The sequence below is a fragment of the Phocoena sinus genome, chromosome 3 (genome assembly GCF_008692025.1).
Source record: "Phocoena sinus isolate mPhoSin1 chromosome 3, mPhoSin1.pri, whole genome shotgun sequence".
NCBI classification, from domain to species: domain Eukaryota; kingdom Metazoa; phylum Chordata; class Mammalia; order Artiodactyla; family Phocoenidae; genus Phocoena; species Phocoena sinus.
The window spans coordinates 27,108,047-27,135,017 of record NC_045765.1 but is presented as its reverse complement, the minus strand read 5'-3'; the positions used below and the strand labels follow the sequence as shown (position 1 = coordinate 27,135,017).

Sequence of the window (26,971 nt, the reverse complement as noted above, 5' to 3'; positions counted from 1 at the left end):
AACTATAATGAGATATCTCACACCATTTAGAATGGCCATAATAAAAAAATCCACAAACAGTAAATGCTCAGAGGGTGTGGAGAAAAGGGAACCCTGTTACACTTTTGGTGGGAATGTAAATTGATACAGCCACTATGGAGAACAGTAGGCAGGTTCCTTAAAAAACTAAAAATAGAACTACCATACGACCCAGCAATCCCACCACTGGGCATATACCCTGAGAAAACCATCATTCAAAAGAGTCATGTACCACAATGTTCATTGCAGTTCTATTTACAATAGCTAGGACATGGAAGCAACCTAAGTGTCCATCGACAGATGAATGGATAAAGAAGATGTGGCACATGTATACAATGGAATATTACTCAGCCATAGAAACAAACAAAATTGAGTTATTTGTAGTGAGGTGGATGGACCTAGAGTCTGTCATACAGAGCGAAGTCAGAAAGAGAAAAACAAATACCATACACTAACACATATATATGGAATCGAAAAAAAAAAAAGTGGTCATGAAGAACCTAGGGGCAAGATGGGAATGAAGACACAGACCTACTAGAGAATGGACTTGAGGATATGGGGAGGGGGAAGGGTAAGCTGGGACAAAGTGAGAGAGTGGCATGGACATATATACACTACCAAATGTAAAATAGCTAGTGGGAAGCAGCCACATAGCACAGGGAGATCAGCTCTATGCTTTGTGACCACCTAGACGGGTGGGATAGGGAGGGTGGGAGGGAGATGCAAGAGGGAGGAGATATGGGGACATATGTATTTGTATAACTGATTCACCTTGTTATAAAGCAGAAACTAACACACCATTGTCAAGCAATTATACTCCAATAAAGGTATTTTAAAAAAAGAAAAAGATGGTCACCTTATCTTTGATAAAGGAGGCAAGAATATATAATGGAGAAAAGACAGCTTGTTTAATAAGTGGTGCTGGGAAAACTGAACAGCTACATGGAAAAGAATGAAATTAGAACACTCCCTAACACCATACAGTTTCCACTGGGGCAGAATTCACTAGACTCTGAGAAGATTCACACTCCAAACTACCACACTTGGGACGAAGGCTCTTTCAATTGATGTTTTAGTTTTAAATTTTATTTCCTGCCCCCAAACATCCATTAAGCCCCCAGGAGAAGGAAAAGGGGATGTGACTAGCAATATAGAGAAATTTTCTTCACAACAATGGCCATGGCAAGCTTAGGCACTTTTGGTGAAATCTCTCTGGGAAGTACTGGCAGAGGAATAAAGGACAAACTGACACAGAGGTACTGCTTGGTGTGCATTTCCAGGCTCTGCCTTCTTTCTCATCTCTTGGTGGCAGGTGAAGGAAGAGGAGAAAAGGTTCAACTTTTTTATAAACTGGCAGAATAAGCTTATAACATCCTCTCACTATCTCTGCATAGGTTCTAGTCTCTGCAGCATTATATAAGCTTTGCCCAAAGTAATGAACAGTTGAAAGTCAAATGTAATACTTCACCAAACAACTTAAAAATGCTTGCACACTGGAAAGGATTAAGGTGCAGAGAACACAAATGGACCCAGAGCAAACTTTGCCAAAAGAGAATACTGTGCTAAATGTACAGTCATAGCTCTTTTCCATATGAAGAAACAGTCAGAAGGATAAAAGAACTTGGTCAAAATCACACAAGTAAGTAGGACAGAATCTGGTCTGTCTGTCCTAAGGGTTGTGTTCTTTAACCACCAGGCTAGCTTTTCTTAAATCTGATTCATGCATAGAATAACTACACACCTCTGTTTGCCCTGAATATTCCCTGTTTATATGTATGCCTGCTGCAGTTTTTAATATTGCCCACTTTGACTCCCAAAAGCAACCAAGAATACACAATAATTTGGTTACTCTATCCATGGACCACTGTGGTGGGACTGCCCAGGAAGCTTATTAAAAGTGCAGCTTCCTGGGCTTCCCTGGTGGCGCAGTGGTTGAGGGTCTGCCTGCCGATGCAGGGGACGCGGGTTCGTGCCCCGGTCCGGGAAGATCCCACAGGCCGCGGAGCGGCTGGGCCCGTGAGCCATGGCCGCTAAGCCTGCGCGTCCGGAGGCTGGGCTCTGCAACGGGAAAGGCCACAACAGTGAGAGGCCCGCGTACTGCAAAAAAAAAAAAAAAAAAAAAAAAAAAAAAAAGTGCAGCTTCCTGAGCCCTACTCCAGATCTAGATAAGTTTTCTGAGGGTTGGCCCAAGAATCCAGGTACAAGTCTTTTTAAGTGGTTTTGTGGAACCCCCCAGGTGAGTCTCTTGCTCTCTTAAGTTAATAAACCATTTATTCTGCCTCCCCCAGATGCCCAGCCAGGTCCTGTTAAGGTAGGAGTCCCTGCACCACATCAGAGGGATTCTCCCAGCCAAGTAATCTCTGGAGACTTGGAGGATCTGAATGGTCTCGTGCTGTCCCACCTGCCATGACAAACCTCCTCCAGAGCATTCCCCTTCACATTTTACCTTCTACAACTCCCAAAGGCAGTCTGCTCCAATGAGGCCTGACCTCGTCTGTCCTAACATGCACCCGCTGATTCAAGCAGTTTAGGAATACAAGGTGCTGTGGCTCTCAACCAGGGTGGCCCGACCTCTAAAACAGTAGTGCAAGCAGTCTCTACCTCCTGGGCACGTCGCCTCTGCAACAGGCCCAGTCAACAAACGTCCCATCTTTGCTTTTCAAGGTCAGCAACAGGGAGTCCCCTCCTAAAGAAGGTTCCCTCTCGTTGCCACACTATCAAAGGCTGCCCCAAATGTGATTCCTTCCTGTGGGCCTGATGAGGCCAAGGGCAGAGTTGTCTCTTTCCTTCTCTGAGTCGGACCAAATCGTCTTGTGGGTAGGCCCCTTAACCTCTTGTTTTTTTTAAGTCCTCAGGTGTAAAAATGTGAGGGTGCTATGAATTTATATTTGGGGCAGGACAAGGTCGAGAAGAGTGTGTCTTTGCTTTTATTCTTCCAAACTGGAATGTCTTCCCTCTCTTCCCCATGGGTCCAAATCTCACTTGTCCTTCAGGCCCACTGCCAAGGAGCCTTCCCTGATTCCCCAGTCCACACAAAGCTCTGCCTCTTAGGGTCGGTGCCATACAACCTAGCTGTCTCTTACATTAATCTTGCCTCTCAAGCCAATCTCAGAATGTGGGTCTCTCTTGCCCTCCTGGGGCCCCTGGGGCTGTGCCAGCCCACCGGCATGCCCCACATGGGGTGTCTACTAGGCTAGGGCATGGGTGGGGAGGCCCAGGTGTGAGGGGCCAGGCAGAGTACCTCTGCCTGCACCCTGCTCTCCTCCTCAAAACTTCCCCTCCTCCTGAAGGCTGCCCCTCAAGTCACCTCACTGGGTAGTGATGACCTCACTACCTTCTCACAGGCCTTCTCACAGTTTCTATGGCAGGGTAACCATGCAAATGTGCTGCCCTCAGAGAAACTTCCCTACCAGTTCTCCACCAGACACCAATCTCTTTCGTTGTCTGAGAGAGAATGTCTGACCAGATCTTCTATATTTACTCCAACCTGTCCTCTGTTCCCTGGGTGGGCAGTGCAGCAGGTACACTGAGACCGGGCATCGGTACAAGAGGCATGCTGTACTCACAACCTCACCTGGCTGCCACATGTTCCTGTGGGGTGTGCCCACCACACACACCTAAGCACTTTCCCAGCTGTAAGTAATAGCAGTGACCTGGGACACCTTCAGGGACCACAGTGCTCACTGCTGAGGACAAGTGAAAGGTCATCCCTGGACAAGTGTGCAGGAAGGTTCTGATCTTTATAAATATAGCCTTCCCCTTTGGGCTACAGGACGCTTCCATTCAGACCTTTTCCTGATTGGCCTCTTAGCAAAAGACAAGTGCATTTTTGCTGGCAAATGGTAAATGGAGCAGTTTGAGGAAAGGGGCCACTCTTGAACCGCACCTTCAAGCCCCAGCACCTCTGTGCTGTCATGTAGACGTCTATATTGGTCCCCTCAGACACATCCCATACTGAGCTGCTGAGTACTAGGGGAGAGGGTGGTGCCATATTGATGGGAAGACCGGAAGAACCAAGGGGGGGTGATGAAGTGCTAATGAGACTGGAGGGCTGAGCAGATGGTGTCCCAGGAGGCTGGGTTGATGTGAGCCTAGACTTGGTACCCAGAACCCGGTTCTGAGTCTCCTGATCACTCTGCCTCAGTATTTGGCCTTGTTCTAATCTAGATAAAAGTATCAGAGGGCTAGAGTTCAGTGTGGTTGAAACAGGCAGTATAAATGGGGCCCAAGAGGGGTTGCCAAGGTGGGTGGGGTTCTTAACCAATTTCTATTAGATTATTCTTTTCCAAACCTTGAAAGGCATTCCCATGAAAGCCTCAGAAGTGACAGACTGCAAGAAATGTTTTCTCTGTTGTGGAAGGGAGAGGTGGAGAGGATCATGATTGCAATTACTTTCGGGTTCTACTGTTTTCCCTGGAAACGGTGAAGAGACTTCCTCATCTGCTGCAGCCGTAGGCTCTAGGGATTGCTTTTGCAGCCAGTGTCCCTTCTCTAGGGACTCATAGAGGTGATGGGCCAAGGCTGTGTTTTGGATGTCAAGTAGATTAAAGGTCTTCAGCCAGAAACTGGGAGAGACATGAGAGAGGGAAATTCTGGCAGGAGACTGTGCACAGCAGAAGTGACTGATCAGTTCTGATTTTCTTTGCAGCAGCAGTGGCTCCCGTTTCTCCTCCTACACCTGGTCACTACCACGTCCTCAACTGAGGGTGTGGAGAAATGCAGTTGGGCCGGCATGGGGAGACATACTGCCTGGTTGGTGGCTACTGGGTCTACGGGGATGTTCCTTTGGCCCCGCCAGCAAAGGTGGAAGCAGAGAAGCCAGTCCCCAGACGTGCTCCCAAGAGAAAGCACGCTCCGGAAGAGTTGGACGAAGATCTCAGTTGCTCCAGACCCAAAATCTGGCGATTGTAGCAGGGTGCCAGGAGGCGGACCCCACAGAATCTTGCAGGTGAGCCATTCTGAAGAGAGGGCAATGGTTTAACTGCCTAAGGCAGCGAATGCCTCTTCCTGCAGTGACCTCCCCCGCCCCGCTACTGCCCACTGCCACAGATTAGAACCTGTGTCATTCTCTCTGAGCCTTCCTCAGCCAGGAGCCTCCTTCCACACTAAATGGCCATGAGCAAGGAGCCTCAGAAACTGAGGTTTGAAATGAGTCTGCCCTGAACATCCCAGGGCTGAAGCTGGCCTGGAAGAAAACCTGACGTTCCTCTGCTCAATCCTCAGGGGCCCCTTTGTGAGCTTAAGAAAGTCAAGTCTGCACTCTGTGAGCCAAGGTGGATGCAGGAGCAGAGACAGGGTGCAGAGAAGCCTTAGCAGTCTACCACGTGGGCTCCTGCCCTGAGCCATTGTCAGCGGCCACCACCACAAACCAGGGGGGAGCTGGGCTTTTTGAAACTGTAAGCAGAAATCTGTGGCTTCCCAAAGAGCCTCCTGCGTGGCGTCTCAGGAGGCAGGACAGAGAGACCCAGGAAGACCTGCTCCCTGAAGCAAGAACAGGATGGAGAGTCAAGTAGCACGCACCCTGCCCCGAGGTTCACATGCTCCTTTATTCCCAGCCCTTTCTGTCCCCAGTGGGGTCCCTTACTGCTCAATAAAATGTTTTTTCTGTAACATATTTCTAGGGTCGCCAGTGCTCAGACTTAGGTCACTACCCCTGTGCTAGGCACTCCTGCCACCCGGGGGGATCAGAGCAAAAACTTGAGAGGCTGGGGATGAAGGAGTTTGGGCACAGTCCCTAAAGCATCTCAGTGGTTGCTTCTCATCTTCTGTGAGAAGGCACATCCCCAGTGTGTGTGTGTGTGTGTGCGTGTGTGTGTGTTGGGGGGAGGGAGTCCCTAGAGGAGGCAGCTGGGGGAGGGCCTGAGGCTGGAAATGGGGAATGGCGTGCGGTCTCTGAGCAAGCACAGGCACTTAGCCCTTGAGGTTTCTGGGAAAGCTAGAGCCACAAGGGCCACAAGATAAGGCAAGTGTAGCAGCAGAACCCAGGTGCCAGGTCTTTCCTCAGAACCTATACTTCTCCACAAGGCCGGGCCTTCCATGCTCAGGTAGGAGGGATCCTGGCCAGAAGGTCAGCCAGCAGCTCTGGGAGGAAGGTTGCTGCGGTGGGGGCTCTGCTGCCATGGAAACGACTTCATTTCCTTCCACTCAAATAGCCTACTGACTGGGTTCCTGCTCTGTTTAGTAAAAGGGTTGCTGACCCTCCCCAGAAGGTTGTTCAGTTCACATCCCAAAAGTCCCTCTATTCAGGCCCTGGGGAGGTGTAGTGACTCCTGAGGGCGCTCTTTCCTGAGGCTGGGTGACAGAAGTGGGGGAGGTTCCTGATAGTTCCCAGGTGCTGGTTCAAGTCCCCAGAGAATGGTCATGCACGTTGGGGTGTCAAGTAGGTGCAGAGACAAGGTTGGGGGCAGAGGGCCTCTTCCTGAATCCAGAGCTCACAAGGTTACCCCCCCCCCCACATTTGAAGAAACTATCTCTTCCCCCACACCAGCCCCCATGGGCCAGTACCGGGAAACCGGGAGCCCAGAGCACTTGTGGCCACAGAGACAACTCGCACACAGTCCTCGGGGTGGACGGGGCCGGCTGCAGGCAGATGGGGACGAGGTGTGCTCCCGGGAGGCCTCAGGCTGAAGGTGGACCTCTGAGAGAAGCACCCCAGCTTGGACAGGAAGTTTAGAGGCGGGGGAGAGCAACCTGGGGCGCCCCCTCGGAGCAGTGGGAGTGGGAAGAGGGGCGGGGGCGGAGGGAACCCGCGATGGGAGGCGAGTGGGCTCTCAGCAGAGGCCAGCTTAGCCCGCGGGAGCTGCCTCTGAGCAGTGGGCAGGAGGGCAGTGCCGCCCTGTGGCTGCCGGGCTTCGCGGATCGCGGCTCTCCACACACGGGTCGCAGGGTCCTGTGACTCTGTATCCACTCCCTCACCCCGCCCCCTCGCGAGGCCGCGCCGCTGGGTGGCCTGTGTCGACGGGCAGAACCCCATCGCCCGCCCCTCTCAGACCCACCTCTGCCCGCCTGCCTGGCCCTGCACAGCTGCGGCCCGGGGGCCTCGAAGGTCCCCGTGCACTCAGCCAGCGGCCTCTGCTGTGTCTGCTGCTCCTGCTGGGTCTGCTGCTGTGGCTGGTAACCCGTGCAGACCACACTGGGCACCTCCAGCACCCCAAATCCGTGGGAGCGCACACAGGCCCTGATGCGGGACTTCCCACTTGTGGACGGGTGGCTGCAGTATGTGTGGGCTGCTGGGGGCCGGTGGGGGCCTAGCCTGGCCCTGGGCAGGGGAGGAGGTCCGGAGCATGCAGAGCTAGTGGGGAGGCTCCCTCACACCACCCCTGGATGTCCTCTCCATCATCTACAGATGCCCTTCCCCTTCTCTGTCATCCCCTCCCTGGTGGGAACCCCTCAGCCCAGGCCTCAGCTGCTCCTAGTATAGTCTGTGTGACAGTGTGAGGTGGGGGGCCCCCAGGCTGGCCCAGGCCAGGCAATGTGTCCTGCCTGATCCCAAGACCTAAGGAGCCCACCCGTTTGCCTTGACCTCCCTCCAGCCACAAGGACACGGCCCTGGTCCTGAGGCAGTTTTACCACAACGGGCTACAGGATGTTTATCTGCACAATTTCAGGCATGGCCAGACCAGCTTGGACAGGCTGAACGACGGTCTCGTGGGTGCCCAGGTACCAAAGGGACACACAAGGCGCCACCGTGGCTGCTGGGGAATGTGGGGCCCTTTGGGGGCCTCAGAGACCACAGGTTAGTCACATTGGAACTAAGTTACCATAGTGACCTAGAAAGTGCCATGCCAAGGATGCTGGGGGCTACAGGGGTCACAGTGAGCCAACCTGACGGGCATCCGAGTACCACAGAGAAAGCAACGCATTACATGTGATTTCTGGGCACAGTGAGTGCTGTGCCAGCTGAGGAGGCTATAAGAAGCCCAAGGAGTTCCAAAGCCCAAACTAAGCCCTGGCCTTCCCTCAGTTCTGGTCAGCCTACGTCCTGTGCCAGACCCACGAACGGGATGCTGTGCGCCTCACCCTGGAGCAAATTGACCTCATCCGCCTCATGTGTGCCTCCTATTCTGAGCTGGAGCTTGTGACCTCAGTTAAAGGTAGACGGGGCACTTCCCTGGTAGTCCAGAGGTTAAGACTCCACGCTTCCACCACAGGGGGCTCGGGTTTGATCCCCGGTGGGGGAACCAGGAGCCCTCAAGCTGCGTGGCACGGCCAAAAAAAAAAAAAAGGTAAACAGATTGGTGGTGATAGGTGTTAGGGACTTCAGTAAGCTACCCCTGCCTCTGAAAATGATCATCTGACCTACCTGCCCCCAGCTCTCAACAATACCCGGAAGTTGGCTAGCCTCATTGGTGTGGAGGGCGGCCACTCACTGGACAGTAGCCTCTCCATCTTGCGTACCTTCTATGCGCTGGGTGTGCATACGTGACACTCACCCACACCTGCAACACGCCCTGGTGAGCACAGTGCAGATGGTGAGGGCCCAGTGAGGCAGGGATCTGCCCAAGATCACGCTGGGGCCCAAAGCAAGTTTACCCCTGGGATCCGGCCCTGAACCTGGGTGGGGAGGGGAATGGAGGTTTGCAGAACAAGACTGAATCCCCGGAAGGGCCCTGCTACCGCCAGGCACAGCCCAGTTTGGGTCCCTCCTCTTGCACCAGGGAGTTGCAGGTGTAGATGGTTTGACAGAATCTCTTTCTAGGCTCTTGTAGCCAAGTCATGGCCACCAGTCAGACTGCCTCCTGGCCATCCTGCAGGGCACAGAGCTCAGCAAAGGGTATCCACCCCTTCTACAGCAATGTCAGTCGGCTGACCGGCTTTGGCGAGGTAAGGACCCAGGTTCCATACCCTGCCCCACGTGAATGTACAGTCCCGCCTGTTCCCTACAGATAAATGCACACAAGATGCCCTCTCCCCATCCTGTCCCTGCAGAAGGTGGTGGCAGAAATGAACCGCCTGGGCATGATGGTGGACTTATCCCATGTCTCGGATGCTGTGGCACAGCGAGCCCTAGAAGTGTCACAGGCACCTGTCATCTTCTCCCACTCAGCTGCCCGGGGTGTGTGCAAGAACACTTGGAATGTTCCTGATGATATCCTGCAGCTTCTGGTGAGACTGCCCTGGCCTTCAAACCTAAAGCAAGAGGTTCAAACCAGGAGCCCTTGAACCTGAGCCTCTTCTCCCTCAATTTCCTCAAACCCCAGGTTAAATATCTTCTGCCCCCAAAACCCACGGTCCACAGCCCCTGAACTCTTGCACCCTAGGTGGGGGTCTAGGCGGTAAGATACTCCTCCAAACCCGGAAACCCAGGGCCAAGACACCACCCAGACCGGGGCTGCGGCTCCTCCGTTCACACAAACCCAGAGAGGAGACGACTCTGATCTCAAAGCCAGAGCTGAACACCTTCCTCACAGGGGCCGAGAGCGTGAACAGGCAGGTGGCTGTGCTGGGGGCCAAGCTGACTGTCCACCAGTCTGCCCCTGCAGAAGAAGAACGGTGGCATCGTGATGGTGTCCTTGTCCGTGCGGGTGCTGCAGTGCAACCCGTTAGCCAACGTGTCTACTGTGGCAGGTGAGCCTCACCCTGGGCTCTCTGAAAACTCTGATTTGGAGCTGAAGCTGGGTCCAAATTTGGGGAGGACTTCAGAAGAGCCCCAGGGGTTTGACCCACCTATTGGCAATAGGTACAGCTCCCCAAAACCCAATAATGGACGGTACACAGCACCTTGGTGCCACGTGGAACTGGAGCCACGGAATCAAAACTGTGATACTGATGGGTATCAGGGAGGCTGTCAGACACAGAGCCCGGGTGCTGCCCATCTGTGCCTCTACAGGGGCTCCTAAAGCACACTGCCCCTACCTCTGGCCAAGGGACTGGACAGCTCCTTAGGTCTCTGGGGTCTTCTTCAGCTGTACTCTTGTTCCTCTCTCATCCTCCACACCCGAGGAAAGGAGCCCCCACAGGTTCTCAAGGAGACTGGGAGGCAGGGTGAATCTTGGGTGGGAAATGGCCCAAACAGGGTGCTCTGGGGTCCACTCCAAATCTGAAGTCCAGTCTAGAGCCAGCTGGGATCACTTCAGATCAAACCTCAGGGCCCTCTAGTTGGTATCTTGGTGCCAGGCCATGAAGGAACTGGCCTGTTTGACCTACAGGCTGAAAAAAGGGGAATCAACAGAGGCCAGTCATCACCCCCACCCCTGCCCTGGAAGCCCCACACTGCTGACTTTCCATTCTTCAGATCACTTCGACCACATCAGGGCAGTCATTGGATGCAAGTTCATTGGGATTGGTGGAGATTATGACGGGGCTGGCCGGTGAGTGCTTCCCCATGGCTTGTCTCGGGCTGGCTGGGCAGCAATGGGGCTTTCACAGCCACTGTGCCCACCACACTGTGGTCCTCATGGCCTTGACCATAGCCTCAGGTGTGCTGGTCCAACTGGTATCTCCCCTCTCCCAGGGTCTGCTACCTGGGCTCTCCTGTCTGTTTGGCCCTACTCTAGGTCATCATATTTGTCTAAAACACCACACAGAGCTCATCTGCCCAGCATCTGTGCCCATCCAGTGCCAGCAGACCCACGGCCTCTGAGCAGACTCTTAGCAAGGTCTGCGCTGGGCTGACCATCTTCTCTGCCTGCAGTTGGGCCTGTACATGCAGGGGGGTCAACCCATTTCTTAAAAAGCTTTTCTTCTCTTTATAAATGGAGGCAAAAATTGCATTCAGTGAAAGGCATAGATCTTAACAGTACAATTTGATGACTTTTGGTGAATAGTCGAGGCGCTTTGGGGGCCTTCCTCTGAAGGATGAAGAGCAGGAGTGAATCACCTACTCTCTCCAAGTCTCCATTTTCCATATCTGACCAGGGCTGTGGTTCAGTGGACCCTGGACACATAGGGCTTTGGTTCTGACTCAGGACCAGGGGACAGGTCTGAGGCCCAAGAGCTGGCTGGCTGGCGGCCACACAAGTTCCCACAGGGCCTGGAGGACATGTCCATATACCCGGTACTGATAGAGGAGTTGTTGGGGCATGGCTGGAGTGAGGAAGAGCTCTGGGGTGTGCTTTGAGGAAACGTGCGGCGGGTCTTCAGACAGGTGGAACAGGTATGCTGGGCTGGGCAAAAGAGTAGCTCTGAGCAGGTGGTCCGAGCAGGTGTACGTGGGGGTGCTGTGAGAGGTGCTGCCCGCTGACTGCCGCCTCCTGGTACGGGAGGAGAACGAGGGACAGAGTCCCTTGGAGGATGAGTTCCCAGATGAGCAGCTGGGCAGCTCTTGCCGCTCCGTCCTCCCATATCTGCATCAGAGAGAGGATCTGGCTCCAGACCAGAAACTAACCAGAGCTGTGGTTTGTGGGAATCCCATTTTGTCACCTAAGTGGTCATTCTCAAAATCTTGCCCCCACATGGGCCCAGGCCCCACAGTTATTGCTGCCTTCCCAGTCCTCATTGTTTGGCTCTGGTGATCCAGTTAATCCTGCCAGATGTCACTTTGGCAGCCACAGATACCCCACAAAGTTTCCTTGCATGCGAGCACAAACATTTCCTGAAAATAAATGTTTTAGAAATGGAATCAGCACGAGTGTCCTTCTCCATGGTGGGGTCTGTGGTGCAGGCTCCCAATACTGGGGTTTGGTGGGGGACCCTGCAGTTTAGACACCAGATACTCAAGGAAGACCTGTTGGCAGTGGCCTGAGGAAACCCAGGTGGCTTGGCTCAGCACTGGAAGAAGACAGTGGGTGGCTCTGGCTGCAGGAGGGTGGACCTTACTCGGTTCCCTCTGGGTAGCTCACCTCAATCCACATCCTGACCCGCTGAGTACCACCTGGGGATCTTTCAGGGAATTCTGGTTCAGATGCCCAAGAAGAGAACATGCCTAGATCACAAATGATCTTTGTACCTATTTGGACAGAGCCCAGAATCCCAGGCTACTTAATGGGCCATGGACCTCCAATGGCTAGACACCTCCTTCCCTGTTCCTCAGGGACTTCCTCTCTCATCAGTTCAGGCTACTTAGATAACCACGCCATCTTCCCCCAGTTCATCAATGATAATAGCAACTGCACTAATTATATCCAAAATTGAGTAAATACATTGAGTTAATCATGAGAGGTAGGGCTTCCCTGGGGGCGCAGTGGTTAAGAATCCACCTGCCAATGCAGGGGACACGGGTTCGAGCCCTGGTCTGGGAAGATCCAACATGCCATGGAGCAACTAAGCCCGTACGCCACAACTACTGAGCCCACGTGCCGCAACTACTGAAGCCCGGGTGCCTAGAGCCGGTGCTCCGCAACAGGAGAAGCCACCACAATGAGAAGCCTGCGCACCGCAACGAAGAGGAGCCCCCACTCACCACAACTAGAGAAAGCCCATGTGCAGCAACAAAGACCCAACACAGCCAAAAATAAACAAATAAATAAATAAATAAAATTTAAAAAGAAAAGAGATACAATACAGTATTGTTAACCATAGTTGCCATGCTGTACATTACATTCCAGAATGTATTTGTCTTGTAACTGGAAGTTTGTATCCTCTGACCACCTTCACCCATTTCCCCCCAACCTCATCCCCATAGGTTAAAATTTTAAATAGAGAAGCCCAGATAAGCTTCAATGAGAAGATGACATCTGAGCAGAGATTTGAGTTAGCCAAGTTGGTATCTAGTGGAAGAGTGCACAGGAGAGGAAAGGGCCAGTGCAAAGACCCTGGGGCAGGAGCTTGTCTGGTGTGTTAGAAGAACAGGAAGGAGGCCACTGTGGTTGCAGCACAGAAAGGAGAAGAGAGTAATGGAAGTCAGATACACAATGGATGGAGAGCAGTAAGCAGATAGGACACAGTAGTCAGACCCTGAATGGCCTTGTAGGACGCTCTGCGGTCTTTGTTAGCTCTTCACGATAGGAGCCAGTGAAGGGTTTTAAGGAGAGGAGTGGCGTGACTGATCACATTCCCCATGATCACGGTGACTGCTGTATGAAAAACAGACTGTGGGGGCCACGGTAGACACAGGCAGATCAGTTAGAAGGCTCTCCAGTCACCGACGTCAGAGATGATGGTGGCTCAGGACAGAGAGATAGTAGGGGAGGTGGTGAGAAGTGGTCACATTCTAAAAATATTCTGAAGGTAGAGCAACAGGAGTAAAACGAAGAAAATCAAAATCCCATGTCCCAGAGATAACTGTTAATTTATTTATTCTAAGCAAACAAGGTCCTGTCTAAAAACCACAAAGCTTGCCCAGGATGCTCTTCTCAGAGGTACTAACTTTTTACTTCTCAGCCTACTCCGGCCTGGCCTCCCCCTCTGCCACTCTCCCAAAACCGCTCTGATAAAAGTCACCAATTACCTCGAAGTTGCTCAATCTACGAGACACTGACCTGTCCTCAATCTTGTTTTGCTAGCAGCACATGGCATGGTTGAGCCTCCCCTCTTCCTTGATCTCTCTCCTCCCTGGGTTCGTCGACCGCACACTCTCCCAGTTTTTCTCTCTACCCCTGCTTTTCAGTCCCTTTTGCTGGTTTCACCTCCTCCCCTCACATGTTGAGGCTGCTCCTTAGTCATGGGCCCTCTTCCCTTCTAATTTAACACATCCTCCCTCACAAATGTATTCACTCCCATGGTTTAAAATATTGGCCATGATCATCTCCAAAGGCATCCCAACCTCACACTAACTGCTCAAAACACATCCCCACTCGGATGTCTTAAGGGCATCTTCTACTCAACATGTAGAAAACAAAGCCTTGATCTTCCCTCCTAAGCCTTGTCCTCTGTCTCCAATTATTTATTCAACAGACACTTACTGAGCCCCTAAGATATGCCAAGCACTGGTAGGCACTAGAGATAAAATGATGAGGCAGGAGGGAAAGGTTCGATAGAACAGAGGGTTATAGAAAGGGAACTTACAAATATGTGTGAAATTAAAACCACGTATGGTGCTATGAAGGAGCAGTTACGTAAGGCTGTGGGAGTCTAGGTCAGCAGGGAAGAGACTGATGGGGGTTGAGGAGGGCCTCCCTTAAGAAATAATCTCTGGGGACTTCCCTGGTGGTGCAGTGGTTCAGAATCTGCCTGCCAGCACTATTTACAATAGCCAGGACATGGAAGCAACCTAAGTGTTCATTGACAGACGAATAGATAAAGAAGATGTGGCACATATACACAATGGAATATTACTCAGCCACAAAAAGAAACGAAAGTGATTTATTTGTAGTGAGGTGGATGGACCCAGAGTCTGTCCTACAGAGTGAAGTAAGTCAGAAAGAGAAAAACAAATACCGTATGCTAACACATATATATGGAATCTAAAAAATAAAAATGGTTCTGAAGAACCTAGGGCCAGGACAGGAATAAAGACACAGACATAGAGAACGGACTTGAGGACACAGGGATAGGGAGGATAAGCTGGGAAGAAGTGAGTGTCACTGACATACATACACTACCAAATGTAAAATAGATAGCTAGTGGGAAGCAGTTGCATAGCACAGGGAGATCAGGTCAGTGCTTTGTGACCACCTAGAGGGGTAGGATAGGGAGGGTGGGAGGGAGATACAAGAGGGAGGGGATATGGGGATATATGTATACGTATAGCTGATTCACTTTGTTATACAGCAGCAACTAACACAACAATGTAAAGCAATTATACTCCAATAAAGATGTTAGAAAAAAATAATAGTGTTGTGAAATAAAAAAGACATGGTAAGTGGCGGCATTTGGGAATTGTTTGTTGTATTACAATGAAACCTTCACGAACTGTAATTTGTTGGTTATGCCATATTTATGTATTTTTATTTTTACTATATGAAGTATCCTTCCAGAATATTTTAGCCAAGCCTGTAACAACATTCTGTGTGTGTGTTTGTGTGTGCATACATGCATGTGTGTATATGTATGGGGCGGGCGGGCAGGTTACAGGAAAGAGAAGTGTAGAGCTGACAGAGATAGGTCAATCCAGCAGATTTTTGCATTTCCCTTCTCTGACACCTTAGGAAAATCCATCCACATACACATTCCATGTGTTTCTGTTGGGACTGTCAATCCCAGTGTCAGTATACTCCTTGAAGTTTGATACAGACATACCAAGAGAAAGGAGTTCTCTCTCTTCCTTTGGATCCTAAGTTATTAAGATAAGATTAGGAGGTTACTAAATGCCATTTTTCTCACTATGTATAAAAACCTTGGCTGAGAATGTCTAGTGGGAACCAAAGCCAAGAGATTAGAAAAAGAAAGAGCTGCTTAACATCATTTGATAACCTGGATCAGACTGTTCCTGAAGCGCTTCTTTGGGTAATCTCAATAACATCATCCATTATTTTTTCTTCTGTATCTATGCCAATTTGAGCTGTTTCTGTCTCATGCTACCAAATGGATACCATCTACTTCAACTGAATCATCCAGTGGAGATATTTTTTCATTTCTAAATGGAGGCTTGGGTCAATAAAATGTACGGGATTCCTAAGAGATAACCAAAGCCCAACCCAAGAGTCTCTGACCCAAGCCTTACTCCATCTGAATAAAAATTCAGATTTTGGTTTCTTCGCATGGGACTTTCTCAAACACTCTTGTTTCTCACAGAGTTTGCACTCACTCCTGGGCTAATATGGGGTGACCTTCCAGCCCAATCAAGCTCTGCCTCCAGGTCCCTACACCAATATCAGCCTACTTGGAGATGCAGGAGGGGGCAGTGGAGCAATCAGAGACCCAGTTGGCAGGCTTGAGAGAACCCTTCCTAGCCCCTGTACCTCATCAAACTTCACAGTGTACTGAGTTGATTTATGAGAAAAGGTTATTAAAGCATGTAAGAGCTCCTGCTGGAGAGAAAATTATCTGTATAAACAAAGTGTTATTACAGGAATCGGGGAGGCCACATGTGGGAAAGGTCATTAAAATAAGGAAAAACTGGCATATCAATCCCTTCTAAATCACTGATCTCGCATGAGAGAAGTTAAATATCTCTATATCTCACATGTTTCTTTTTGATCATTAGTCCTTCCAGCTCAGAAGGGGACATTCTCAGATGCTAAATTGCTAAGTACTTTAAATTAGGGGGAACTTCTAAGACGTAAGTTGTGAAGTTGGATTTTTGAAGGAGGGCTCAATTAGAGACTGCGTAGTAATACAAAGCAGGCACTTGAATCTCTAGAGTGTTATTTTCTCTCCTACAAATGAAAGACTAATTTTTTTCCTTTGCTTCATTTGACAAGATTTGATATTTTCCATTCTTTCTCCTAACAAGGGGGACTGCACAACAGTCACCCTGTATACAGTGGTGTAATTCACAGAAATGATTTTCAGGCTTTGGGTTAAGAAAACAAATCCCCTTAGTAGATTAGTGTGTATTAAAAAAAAAAATTCGAGTTAGGGCCAGATTCCTCCCATGGAAATCATATTAGTAAACAGTTGGTTCCATTAAGCTGTTTTACTCGAGTTTGGTTCTCTGAGCCAGATTCCTTTGTTCTTAACAAGGGGTTTTGACAGCCCAGCTCAGACTACTGATCTATATTCTTCAAGCGAGTAAGCAATATAATGAGCCTTTGATTTCCCTTTTAGTCATTCTCTGGAACTTTAATTCTGGAGTTTCGAGACAATGATATTATATCTAAATGTTATCAAAAGTTTTGTTTGCAATGTATAATTAGGTGCAATTAAGTGGTGGTGTAAAGATATTATGATGGCATTTTAGTCAGGGGCCCTAGCACTACTTGAATTCTTGCCTTAGGTACACCACTACTTCTTTTATAATGTGTCCAAGGGAGATACTAAACAAAGGAGGCAAAATACAGGGGCTTTGACCCCCAAACACCAAAGCAGAATTCAAGCACCCTGGGCTCAAATCCATAGAGAGCTCCTGTAGCCATGTGAGGCAGGTTTAAATGGACTAGAAGCAAGTAGAAAGGCTATTATTCTGTCTCAACAAAGCCCGACAAATTTGAGTGCTTATCTCTGCAAAGTTTTCAGTGCCTAAGCCTGAACTGGGAATTCTTAGGATCTAGTGATAAAGAAGCATCCAAAGAGAGATGTCTGGACTTTCATCCAGTGTAGCAGTACCAGGCCAATATACCACCCCAAAGGAGAAGAGATGAATTTTTAAATCACGTAGCGACTCCAACCAAAGTGGCCCCTTTTTGCAGGTGGAGGAAAGTGGCTATCATGAAAAAGAGGAGTCAAAGAGCTCTTCTCCATTCTTAGAAACCAAATGTGAAAATTTTTCATACCCCAGCATCGTGTATGTTAACATATGTCTACTTGGCTCATTTAGGAGATCCTTTATCTCAATTGCATTAGTGTGGTCTTTTATATAATGCTAGACATAATTAGTCATCCAACATAATGAGTTTGAACTGAATTGTGATTTGTACTAGAGTCCCCATAGTTACACTCAAAGTCCTCCAAATTTATTTAAAAGCATTCATGCTATGAACATCTATTATTTTGCTGTCTGTCATCTTTTTATCTTTCTTCTGGTAGCTATATCCTAATTTCCCCACCTTCAATCCAGGTGCTTCTCGTGGCGTTGACTCTACCTTTAACTCAAGAATGGGATGAATGACCCAGACCTGGCCAAAGTCCTGCATCCTGATGGTACCAATAATCCAATCAAAGATAAGCACATGGGGGCTTCCCTGCTGGTGCAGTGGTTAAGAATCCGCCTGCCAATGCAGGGTACACGGGTTCGAGCCCTGGTCCGGGAAGATCCCACATGCCGCGGAGCAAGTAAGCCTGTGTGCCACAACTACTTAAGACCGAGCGTCTAGAGCCCGTGCTCCGCAACAAGAGAAGCCACCGCAGTGAGAAGCCCACACACCGCACAGCAACAAAGACCCAACGCAACCAAAAATAATTAAAAAAAAAAAAAAGATGAGCACATGGGCTGATACAGTCCCATCAGAGTGGACCCCAGAATGTTTTTTGGAAATGCTAGGATAAAGACGCTCACTCTTTTTCACTGGATTTCAGTGTTGAAGCATGCAGTTCCAAGAGCTGATGACAGTCATTTTTCAAGCATGAGACGGAAGCCACCAAGAATGGAGACAACATTAAGGCAACATAGCTGAGAAATGTACAGAGAAAAAGTAAATTCTGGAGACATCATTTGAGCCCTGGATCAAGTCATATCTGAGGCTGGTATGTCTTTGAATTACTTGATTTACAAGAGTCAATAAATTCTTTTCCATGTGTAAGCCAGTTTGGGTTGAATTTTTATCTTTTGTAGACTTAAAAAATGCCATAAATGATACACATATGTGCATTTCATAAAAATTAACCAGGATAAAATAACACTAAAGGATAAAGATAATTCTAAAAACCCACACACTAATAATAAAAATTAGATCTAAAATGTTTGAGTACCTACTATAGGCCAGACATTATTACAACTTCATTTTACGTTTAACTCATTTAATTCTAACAACAAATCCATTAAGTAGGTGTTATTATTTTTGCCCTTTTACATATGGAAAATGTGACACAAAGAGGTCAAGAAACCTGCCCAAGGTCACTTAGTGGTAAGATGGGGCTCAAATACTAACCCGGGCAATCTGAACCCAGAGCTTGTGTGCATAACTGCTACATTCTACTGCTAGGATCTCCCAAAACATACTTTCAATGCTCATCACCTATAAAGGCATCTGCTTGAGAGATCAGGGTCATTTTATGGTGTAAAGTCAAAAAGTGGCCTTAAGGTAAATATGAAGAGCCTCAAATAAAGATATATATATATATATATATATATATATATATATATATATATATTTAATCTGCAATATAACTGGAGCCCACAGAACAATTTCCATGTTAAGGTACTTCCATGTTAAGAGAATGGCCTTAAGCATCAGTCTTTTCAGTCATGGGCCCAGCAACAGGTGTTTTGAGGTATCTCTCTCTCTCTCTCTCTCTCTCTCTCTCTCTCTCTCTCTCTCTCTCTCTCTCTCTCCGTGGAATGGCCAGTGGGGAAGGGGCAGAAATCAGGATATGGGGCAATGGGGTACAAAAACTAAGGTTTCAAGTTCTAGTCGGCTTCACATTCTAAGGGGTCCCTTCCTGTGGCTGTGTGTTCCAGCAGGGCCAGGGGTGAGAGCCAAGAGAAGTCAGATATACTACTGAGAACCTCAGTAATCAGTTCATGGACAGCAGGCTCTCAATCCTTGTTATGGGCTGAATTGTGTCACCTTCCAAATATGACATGTGGAAGCCCTAACCCCCAGTACTTCAGAAAGTACCTGCATTTGGAGACAGGACCTTTAAAATGGTAATTAAGTTAAAATGAAACTGGTAGCGTGGGCTCGAATCCAATTTGATGAGTGTCCCAATTAGAAGAGGAGATTAGGACACACAGAGAGACACTAAGGACACACACACAGAGAAAAAGGACCATGTGAGAGAACACAGCAAGAAGACAGCCATCTGCAAGCCAAGGAGAGAGGCCTCAGAAGAAACCAAACCTGCAACACCTTGATCTTGGCTTTCTAGCCTCCAGAACTGTGGGAAATATAAATTTCTGTTGTTTAAGCCACTCCTTCTGTGGTATTTTGTTATGACAATCCTAGCAAACTAAGACAGTCTCTAAGAGTTCAGGGTAAAGATGTATTCAGGGACACTCCATAGATGGCAGCACTAAATCTACCTGGGGAGAGTTTATTAAAAGCTAGGTGAATGCCATGGTTCCCCACCACATGGAGAACTAGAATGCTGAACAGAATGACTAGGTAAAAGCAAAATTGTAGGTTCAGACCAATGGGCAGTGTTTGACGGGCACTGGATCAGATACCCAGATTACAATCCTAGCTCTGCTACTAACCAGCTGTGTGACCTTGTGTATGTCTTTAACCATACTGAGCCTGAGTTTCTTCATCTGTGAGGGTCCCTATCTCATGGATGTGTCAAGGATTAAATTAAGAGAGAATATATGAAAAACATGTAGTGCAGTTACAAAACCATGGTAGGTACTTAATAAATGGAAGTCATTTGGTAACCGCGATTTGGTGATGCTGCATGCCTAGGGTTCACTCCAGTTAGAACCTACGGCTTCCAGCCTGACTCACGCATAGCTCATGGCTGGCAGGGCCAAGTCTTCTGGCCATTTGCCTGCCTTGGTGGAGATTAACTTCCCTGCTGGGTTGTGCTGGCAGAGCAGAAGTTCAAGGCCCATAGCTGAACAGACTGAGACGCCAGAGCTAAGATTTTTCCCCATGCCCTCACACATAGATAGTAAATCTATCCAACAGGGTCATCTTAGAACAAAAAAGGACAACACCAGGCATGGATTCCAGCATCCTGTTTAGCACCCCCTTCAAAGCACTCTGACCCTCTAGACCTCCCTTGAACACTAGTGGGAAAAAGCTTCAGATGAGGAAATTCCAGGAATAGTATGCAAATAAAGGGTCATCTTTTGATATGTGGGTGTCATTTGCCTAAAAAAGCAGCTCTTGAATAATCAAAAACACACCAAAGCGTAAGCAGTAAGTTAGGTCTACATATCCAAAATGCCCAGACCACCGCTACAATGAAATTGAAGACTTTTTAAAGTCAGTTATGACTCTAAGAAAAAGGAATTTTACAAAAATGGAGGCTAGATTTTAAAAACACTTCTTGAGACTCGGTCACAATCAGGAAATATCTTTTCTTAAGATATTTCCAACAAGGATGACTTTGTTTTCTTTCTCTGCTCAATAAGATACCCATTTACAATGCCAAACCATTATAACAAGAGTGAACCTGTTACGACAAATATTGTTGCCCCAGCCAATGGTCCACTCATTTCAAAATGTATTTAATAAACATTTCCAGAACCACCAAGAATGGAAAAACTATGAATGCTATTTCCTGTTGAAGGGTCTGGAGCAAGCCTAATGGGAGAACCACACAGTGTCGGGGATCTCTGGTGTTGGAACTAGTGGAGTGTTTACTCAAAGCACCTCGAGGGAGCATGGCTGGAAATGGGTAGGGGAGGAGGAACCAGAATCATGGGGAAGTCAAAACAGTCACCAGGAAAATGACTTCAGATGTTAAAATAGAAGGGTGAGTCAAGGACAGAAATTGGAAGGTAAGTAACAGTCTTAGCAGATATGAAATTAAAGCGGAAGTTGGGGAGAAACGTGAAGTCAGAACTGGGGCTGTGAACCTTGAATCCTGGCTTTCTTTGTGGGGTTACATAAATAAAGAGTACAGGGCTGGACATCAACTGAAATCTATTTCCCGACACACATTTTTGGAAAAATCTGGTCTATGGAAGAAGACACAAGTACTAAATTATTGCATAGAACCATCAAAAAGTATTCTGATATGCCGAATTTCCATAAAAGTGAAGAAAATTTTACTTTTAGTATTTATGCCTACAGTTAATATTACTGCAAAATTTCAGTCCTAAAACTTGCAACTAACTGACAAATTTAAAAACAGAGTAAGCACAAACCAGAGGTTGCAAATTGGGTATCTGTGGGCTGTCTAGTTGTGTTTGTGTTGCACAGAATTTTCAAAAATGAACGAATTGTTACCATGGTGGAACTTCCATTCCCTGGCCTTCTACCTTATATTTTCATGTGTGTGTGACGGTGGCAGCAGGGGGGACTTCCACTCTACTTGTCTCTGAGCTCTCTCCCTGATGGGTAGGAGGTTTGGCCTGACAGTCATTGGTCCTCACTTCTTAATTGGGTAGAGTTACTCTATTAACAATCTGAGAGCACTATCATCCCTCTTTTTTTCACCCTTTCTCCCCTGACAAGGCAGTTCTGCATACCCAAGTTTTCTTCTGAGGAGAGTGGTAATTAGAAAATACAGGTTACAGATTTTAGCCTTGTTCTTCCATCAACTTTATCAGTAATAATGTTGACATCTTGATCTCTGGCTGTCTTAACCCTGTGTCATTACTCAACTGGCAGTGAATTCAAGAGGAGGGGGGTGTTATTAATTGGGCCCCACAAACTCCAAGAGGTTGCCAACATATAAACGTGGGGAAATTTCATATAAAGATCTAGGTTTCTGACTTTTGTTGAAAAATGGAAGGTCTGGAAAGACTGGGACCATACTGCACATTGTATGCACTGGCTGAAGCTGAGGAATGGATGCCACCTTTAGATGGGGCATGAATGCTCCAATTTGCCACAGTCCCTGCCACTCCATACCATCTCACGCTCAGGCATTTAACTTAGCCATCTTGTCCTGGCATGTAAGTTTGTAATTTCCTACTATAATCTTACAGATTTCTTTCTTTATATAATATTGACTTTTTCTCAGTTAGCAGAATCCTGATTATTGGAAAGAAAGATTAATAAATATTTTGAAAAACATCGGTGTGGAGAAACCTGTATCTGTAAGTCTAATTGTAAAGCTAAGTGTTGTGGCATTCTGGTTCCTAACCTAGAACACCTACAGATCTCTGTTATTTCACTCCACACACTTCCAGTGCAACATAGACCTAGATCAACAATCTTTTTCCTAATTTTAGATGAGACTGCAGGTCAGAAAAACCCTATTTAAGCCCTATAGCAAAGAAAATCCTCCATCTCTAGCTTGTATTTTGTTTACAGACATTGTAGGGTTGTCTCTCTCTGGCAAAAGCAAAGTAGACGTTTGGAAAAATTATTGAACTAGTTCAAGCAAAATACATGTCAAATGAGCCAGGTAATTTCCAGAAAAGCCAATGCTTTCTCTGAATTAGAGTACTTGGAGAATTGCCCCAACCACCTGTACTGCTTAGCTCATGGAGACTGAGACTGTGTTTTCACAACTAAAATAACCTTAGTTGAACCAGCCATGGAGGCCCATCTCAAAAACAGAATTTTGCTTCATCACTGTGGATCAAATTACTTTTAACATAATCAGCTGTGGGGACAGTAAAACACATTAATTTGATTGTCCTGAAGCAATTTAATCATGCTACACAGATATGACTAACATTATACTTATTCCCAATTTCATTTCATAAGATAGCAAAATGACGAGTCAATCAACCAGTTGTCTAACACAAATGATAATAACAGTTGGTTTGATATTTTTATTTAATTGACTGCAAGTTTGAAATTCTTTTAGATACAGGCTAAGATTTAGCTCCATTAATTATTTTTTCCTATCTGGAACTTAGCTTTATTCCTCTTCACATATTCTGTTTGGATGACTTCTAGATAAAGCTAAATTCCTCCACTCGCTTTCTCTCTGTGGGCTCTTGCCTATGTCTTTTCTGTTTGAAAATAAAGTCTATTCTGGCTTAATCTTCTGAAAATATTTGACATTAATTTTTTTGAAAGGTAAGTGCCTCCTAACTATCCATTAGTGTTTCTTACCTGGAATCCTGGCCACTCTGATATTGTTCACTTCAGAAAATAAATACAAAGTAAGTATGACTCCAGATTTAAATCCAGGAACTTGAACAAGTACTACAGACTGGAGTGTTTGGCTTCATTTCTTGCTGTGAGTCAGAACCAGGAGGTTCCCATTAAGGTGTATATGAACTGTGTTACTCCATGCAGAATTTGTCTATAACGTAATGTCGTAAGGTTGCCAAGCTCTTCAAACAACCTCATGGGCCAATATTCAAAACATATCAGTACCTCATCAGGGCCTTCGTTTGTAAAAAGCTTTACATTCTACTCAGGAAGTTATAGTTACACAGATATTTTGTTTTACGGTCAAGTAAAACCCGTTTTAAATAAGTTTATTACTTCCATTGTATTAGTACCTCTCAGGTTGTCACATTCATCTGGAATGAGTTGCCATAAAAAGAGGAAATCAATGCACAGAATTATGCATGGAGTGTGCTTTGATATAGTTCAAAGAAATAGGAGGGGCATTTTCAGGGAAAATTTGTGCTACACTCCCATGATTATTCAAAGCTAGGGAAAAATCCCTCAAACTAAGTCACTTGGCAGGACAAAAACTGTTCAAATAAGCTCATAATGTGAGGGAAAAAAAGCAACAAATATTCTCTTTTCAGCTTCAAACCCCTCTCTTTTCCTCTTGCTCCTCTCCTTTAAATGAATCCCTAAAGACTTTTAGGCAAATATATTTTGAAAAAGTGCTGAATCCCCAAAGATTTAGTAGTTGAAGAAAAGAGTTCACTGCTAATCCCCCTCCCACATCTCCTCCTTATTCTTCAAAAACCACTTCTTCAAATGATAACTTGTGAAGATGTCCCTCATCATTAGGTCATCTCTCGCCCTAGTATGTCACCACTTTCAAAGATAAATGACCTGGTAAGAGGATGAAACGTATTGAGGTTCAAAAGCTCCTGTGGACTGATGGTCCCAGCACTATGGCTGGAAGACTTCTTTTCTTGTCTTTCTAAACCTGGTATTCTGTGCTGAAAGGGCAATGATTATTTCATCAGCTCCAGAAGTGAGACATGAACAATGGGGGCTAATAGAAATTGGAACCAGAAGATATAATCATGTGTTTTCTAGGGAAAAAAAAATCAGAGAAACAAACTGAAAAAGACACTCTAATGGCATAAAACAAAGAATTAACAGTGGTCTATTAAACCTTAAAAGAGTGTATAACGGAGGGGCCTTGAATAAGGAGTCAGATGTTCTCCACTGTCACTGAGAAAAATCAAATAAAATAGCACTGAAATATATCAGGAAAAGAAAAGGTAATATACTAAGCAAAACTCCATGACAGGGTAAGCATCTTCTTCCAATAGGTCTTTAAAACTGAAATAGTAATAACAATAACCATAATAATTTCTTGCTCTAAGCAAGGGAGTGAATGAAATTTCTAGAAGAATCTGTGCATCATGTTCCCTGTTCTCCCTCTACTCTTCCAACCTATTTCATGAAGTCTAACAGGTGACAAATGGGTATGTCCTTCTGTGTTGCTCCTATCAAACATTGCCATGTATTGTCTCTTTTTTAAATTTTTATTGGAGTATAGTTGATTTACAATGTTGTATTAGTTTCAGGTGTATAGCAAAGTGATTCAGTTATCCATATACATATATCCACTCTTTTTAAGATTCTTTTGCCATATAGGCCATTACAGAGTATTAAGTAGAGTTCCCTGTGCTATACAGTAGGTCCTTATTAGTTACCTATTTTATATGCAGTAGTGTGTATATGTCAATCCCAATCTCCCAATTTATCCTTCCCCCGCACCGCTTTATCCCCTGGTAACCATAAGTTTGTCTTCTACATCCGTAACTCTATTTCTGTTTTGTAGATAAGTTCATTTGTACCCTCTTTTTTTTTAGATTCCACATATAAGCAACATCACATGATACTTGTCTTTCTGTCTGACTTCACTCAGTATGACAATCTCTAGGTCCATCCATGTTGCTGCAAATGGCATTATTTTGTTCTTTTTTATGGCTGAGTAATATTCCATTGCATATATGTACCACATCTTCTTTATCCATTCCTCTGTTCTTGGACATGCTTCCACGTCCTGGCTACTGTAAACAGTGCTGCAATGAACATTGGGGTGCATGTATCTTTTTGAATTATGGTTTTGTCTGTTTTTACATGCCTATTTCTTCTACTAGTTTGTAAGCTCCTTCTCCTTAAGGCAAGAACAGTTGTCCTACTCAACTATGGAGACATGTGTTATGAGAGGTTCCGGTTTTAAAGTCAACATGAAAGGCAAAAATACTATATAGTCAAACCATCCTTGGAAATCTCTTAGAAAAGGGCAACTTGGAGATCATTTTTCATTAAGTACAACATGGCCAAGTTTCCTCTGGTTTTGGAGTGTATCACTACATCCTTTATTTGCATGAAGCCTTACGTTCTACTGTTTTTTGGTTGACCACCAGTTGGCTTGCAATTAGGACCCATATTATTTGAGAAATATAAACACTAGACTCTCATTCAGTGTTACAAGATTTCTCAACCATGAGAAGCACACAAAATCTGATACTGAATGAAGAAAGAGAACATTCATGTCTCTCATCTCATGGTCACTGTAGTCTGGACTCTATCAGGAAAACAGAAGCCATGCTAGGTGTTTCAGAGAGAGATGATTTAATACAGGGGATCAGTTACACAGGATTAGAAGGCAGAAAGAGGGGGAAAGGTTGCTAAGGTTACCCTGATATTAGTAGTTTGCGAAGCACCTACCACTCTTAGGGCTGGAGGTGTAAAAGAGCAGAAATGGTGTTACCGGAACCTGGGAGCTTGCAGGGAGTGGCTCCACAGAGCAGATGCTCAGACCCCCAAGATGTCACTGCTCAGGTGGTGCTGGGACCTCTGATGGGGACAACACATGATTGCTACTTGGCCTCTGATAGGAGTTCAAAGAGGAAGTATGGCACAGTTGCTACTGGCACCTCTGAAGGGGCCGCAGTAGAACTGATGCTAGATATGCTGAGATAAGCTGGAGGCTGCAGTCCTACATGAATGCTACCAATGAAGGGAAGCTGAATAGAACTGAAAACAAGAATATTCCTCCTGCTTTCTTATGAACTTCTAATCTCCTGCCAATGCCTCCAGTCAGAACCTAACCAGAAGCCAGCCAGCAAAGAAGTCTGGAGAATGCAGTTTGCATAGTCCCAGACCCAGTGTCTTAGAGCAGAAGGTAAAAGCCTGGGCTTAAGGTTGATAGGCAGTAGGAAAAATTAATCTGAGGCACAAATTCATCGAGTGGAGTAACAGGAAGAATTTTCTTTCATTTTCTTTTATCACAGTTGCATTCCAATAAGTTAAATGTATGCATGATGCAAATTCACTTTTTCTTGTAATCCCACAGTTCATTAGCCCAATATCTTACTTCTAGTGTGTGATCAATGTACATATTGAATGGATACATGAACGTCTTTTTGTCCTTTTAGCGCTGAGAGGATCTTCTCCAATAATTAGTCTTGTTTAACTGCCACTGAAAAATGAGTCTAGAGAAAATATACAGGAACCTAAGGGCAAACTCTGCCGTAGTTCACTGACATTGTAAATGTACCTATGCAAACAGTTCAAATGGTTTCCATCCCTGGTGAGATCTCTAACTCTCCACGTCCAATTCACTATCGAAAAACTCTCTTCTGCAGCCACATTTGCAC

General features: G+C 46.4%; 1 protein-coding gene and 1 pseudogene across 1 annotated transcript in view; both read left to right on the top strand.

Annotated features, from left to right (window-relative positions):
* Positions 1 to 3,472: 3,472 nt before the first annotated feature.
* Positions 3,473 to 6,645, top strand: LOC116751002 (annotated as a pseudogene).
* A 124-nt stretch (positions 6,646 to 6,769) lies between these two features.
* The window catches only part of LOC116751001 (dipeptidase 2-like), a 67,093-nt gene continuing 46,891 nt past the window's right edge, over positions 6,770 to 26,971 (top strand). The window contains 12 exon segments of the mRNA XM_032626495.1: positions 6,770 to 6,904; positions 7,145 to 7,224; positions 7,551 to 7,677; positions 7,982 to 8,111; positions 8,331 to 8,432; positions 8,435 to 8,471; positions 8,772 to 8,841; positions 8,947 to 9,123; positions 9,501 to 9,585; positions 10,253 to 10,332; positions 10,979 to 11,113; positions 11,187 to 11,354. Coding sequence (XP_032482386.1) covers positions 6,770 to 6,904; positions 7,145 to 7,224; positions 7,551 to 7,677; positions 7,982 to 8,111; positions 8,331 to 8,432; positions 8,435 to 8,471; positions 8,772 to 8,841; positions 8,947 to 9,123; positions 9,501 to 9,585; positions 10,253 to 10,332; positions 10,979 to 11,113; positions 11,187 to 11,354 — 1,326 coding nt within the window.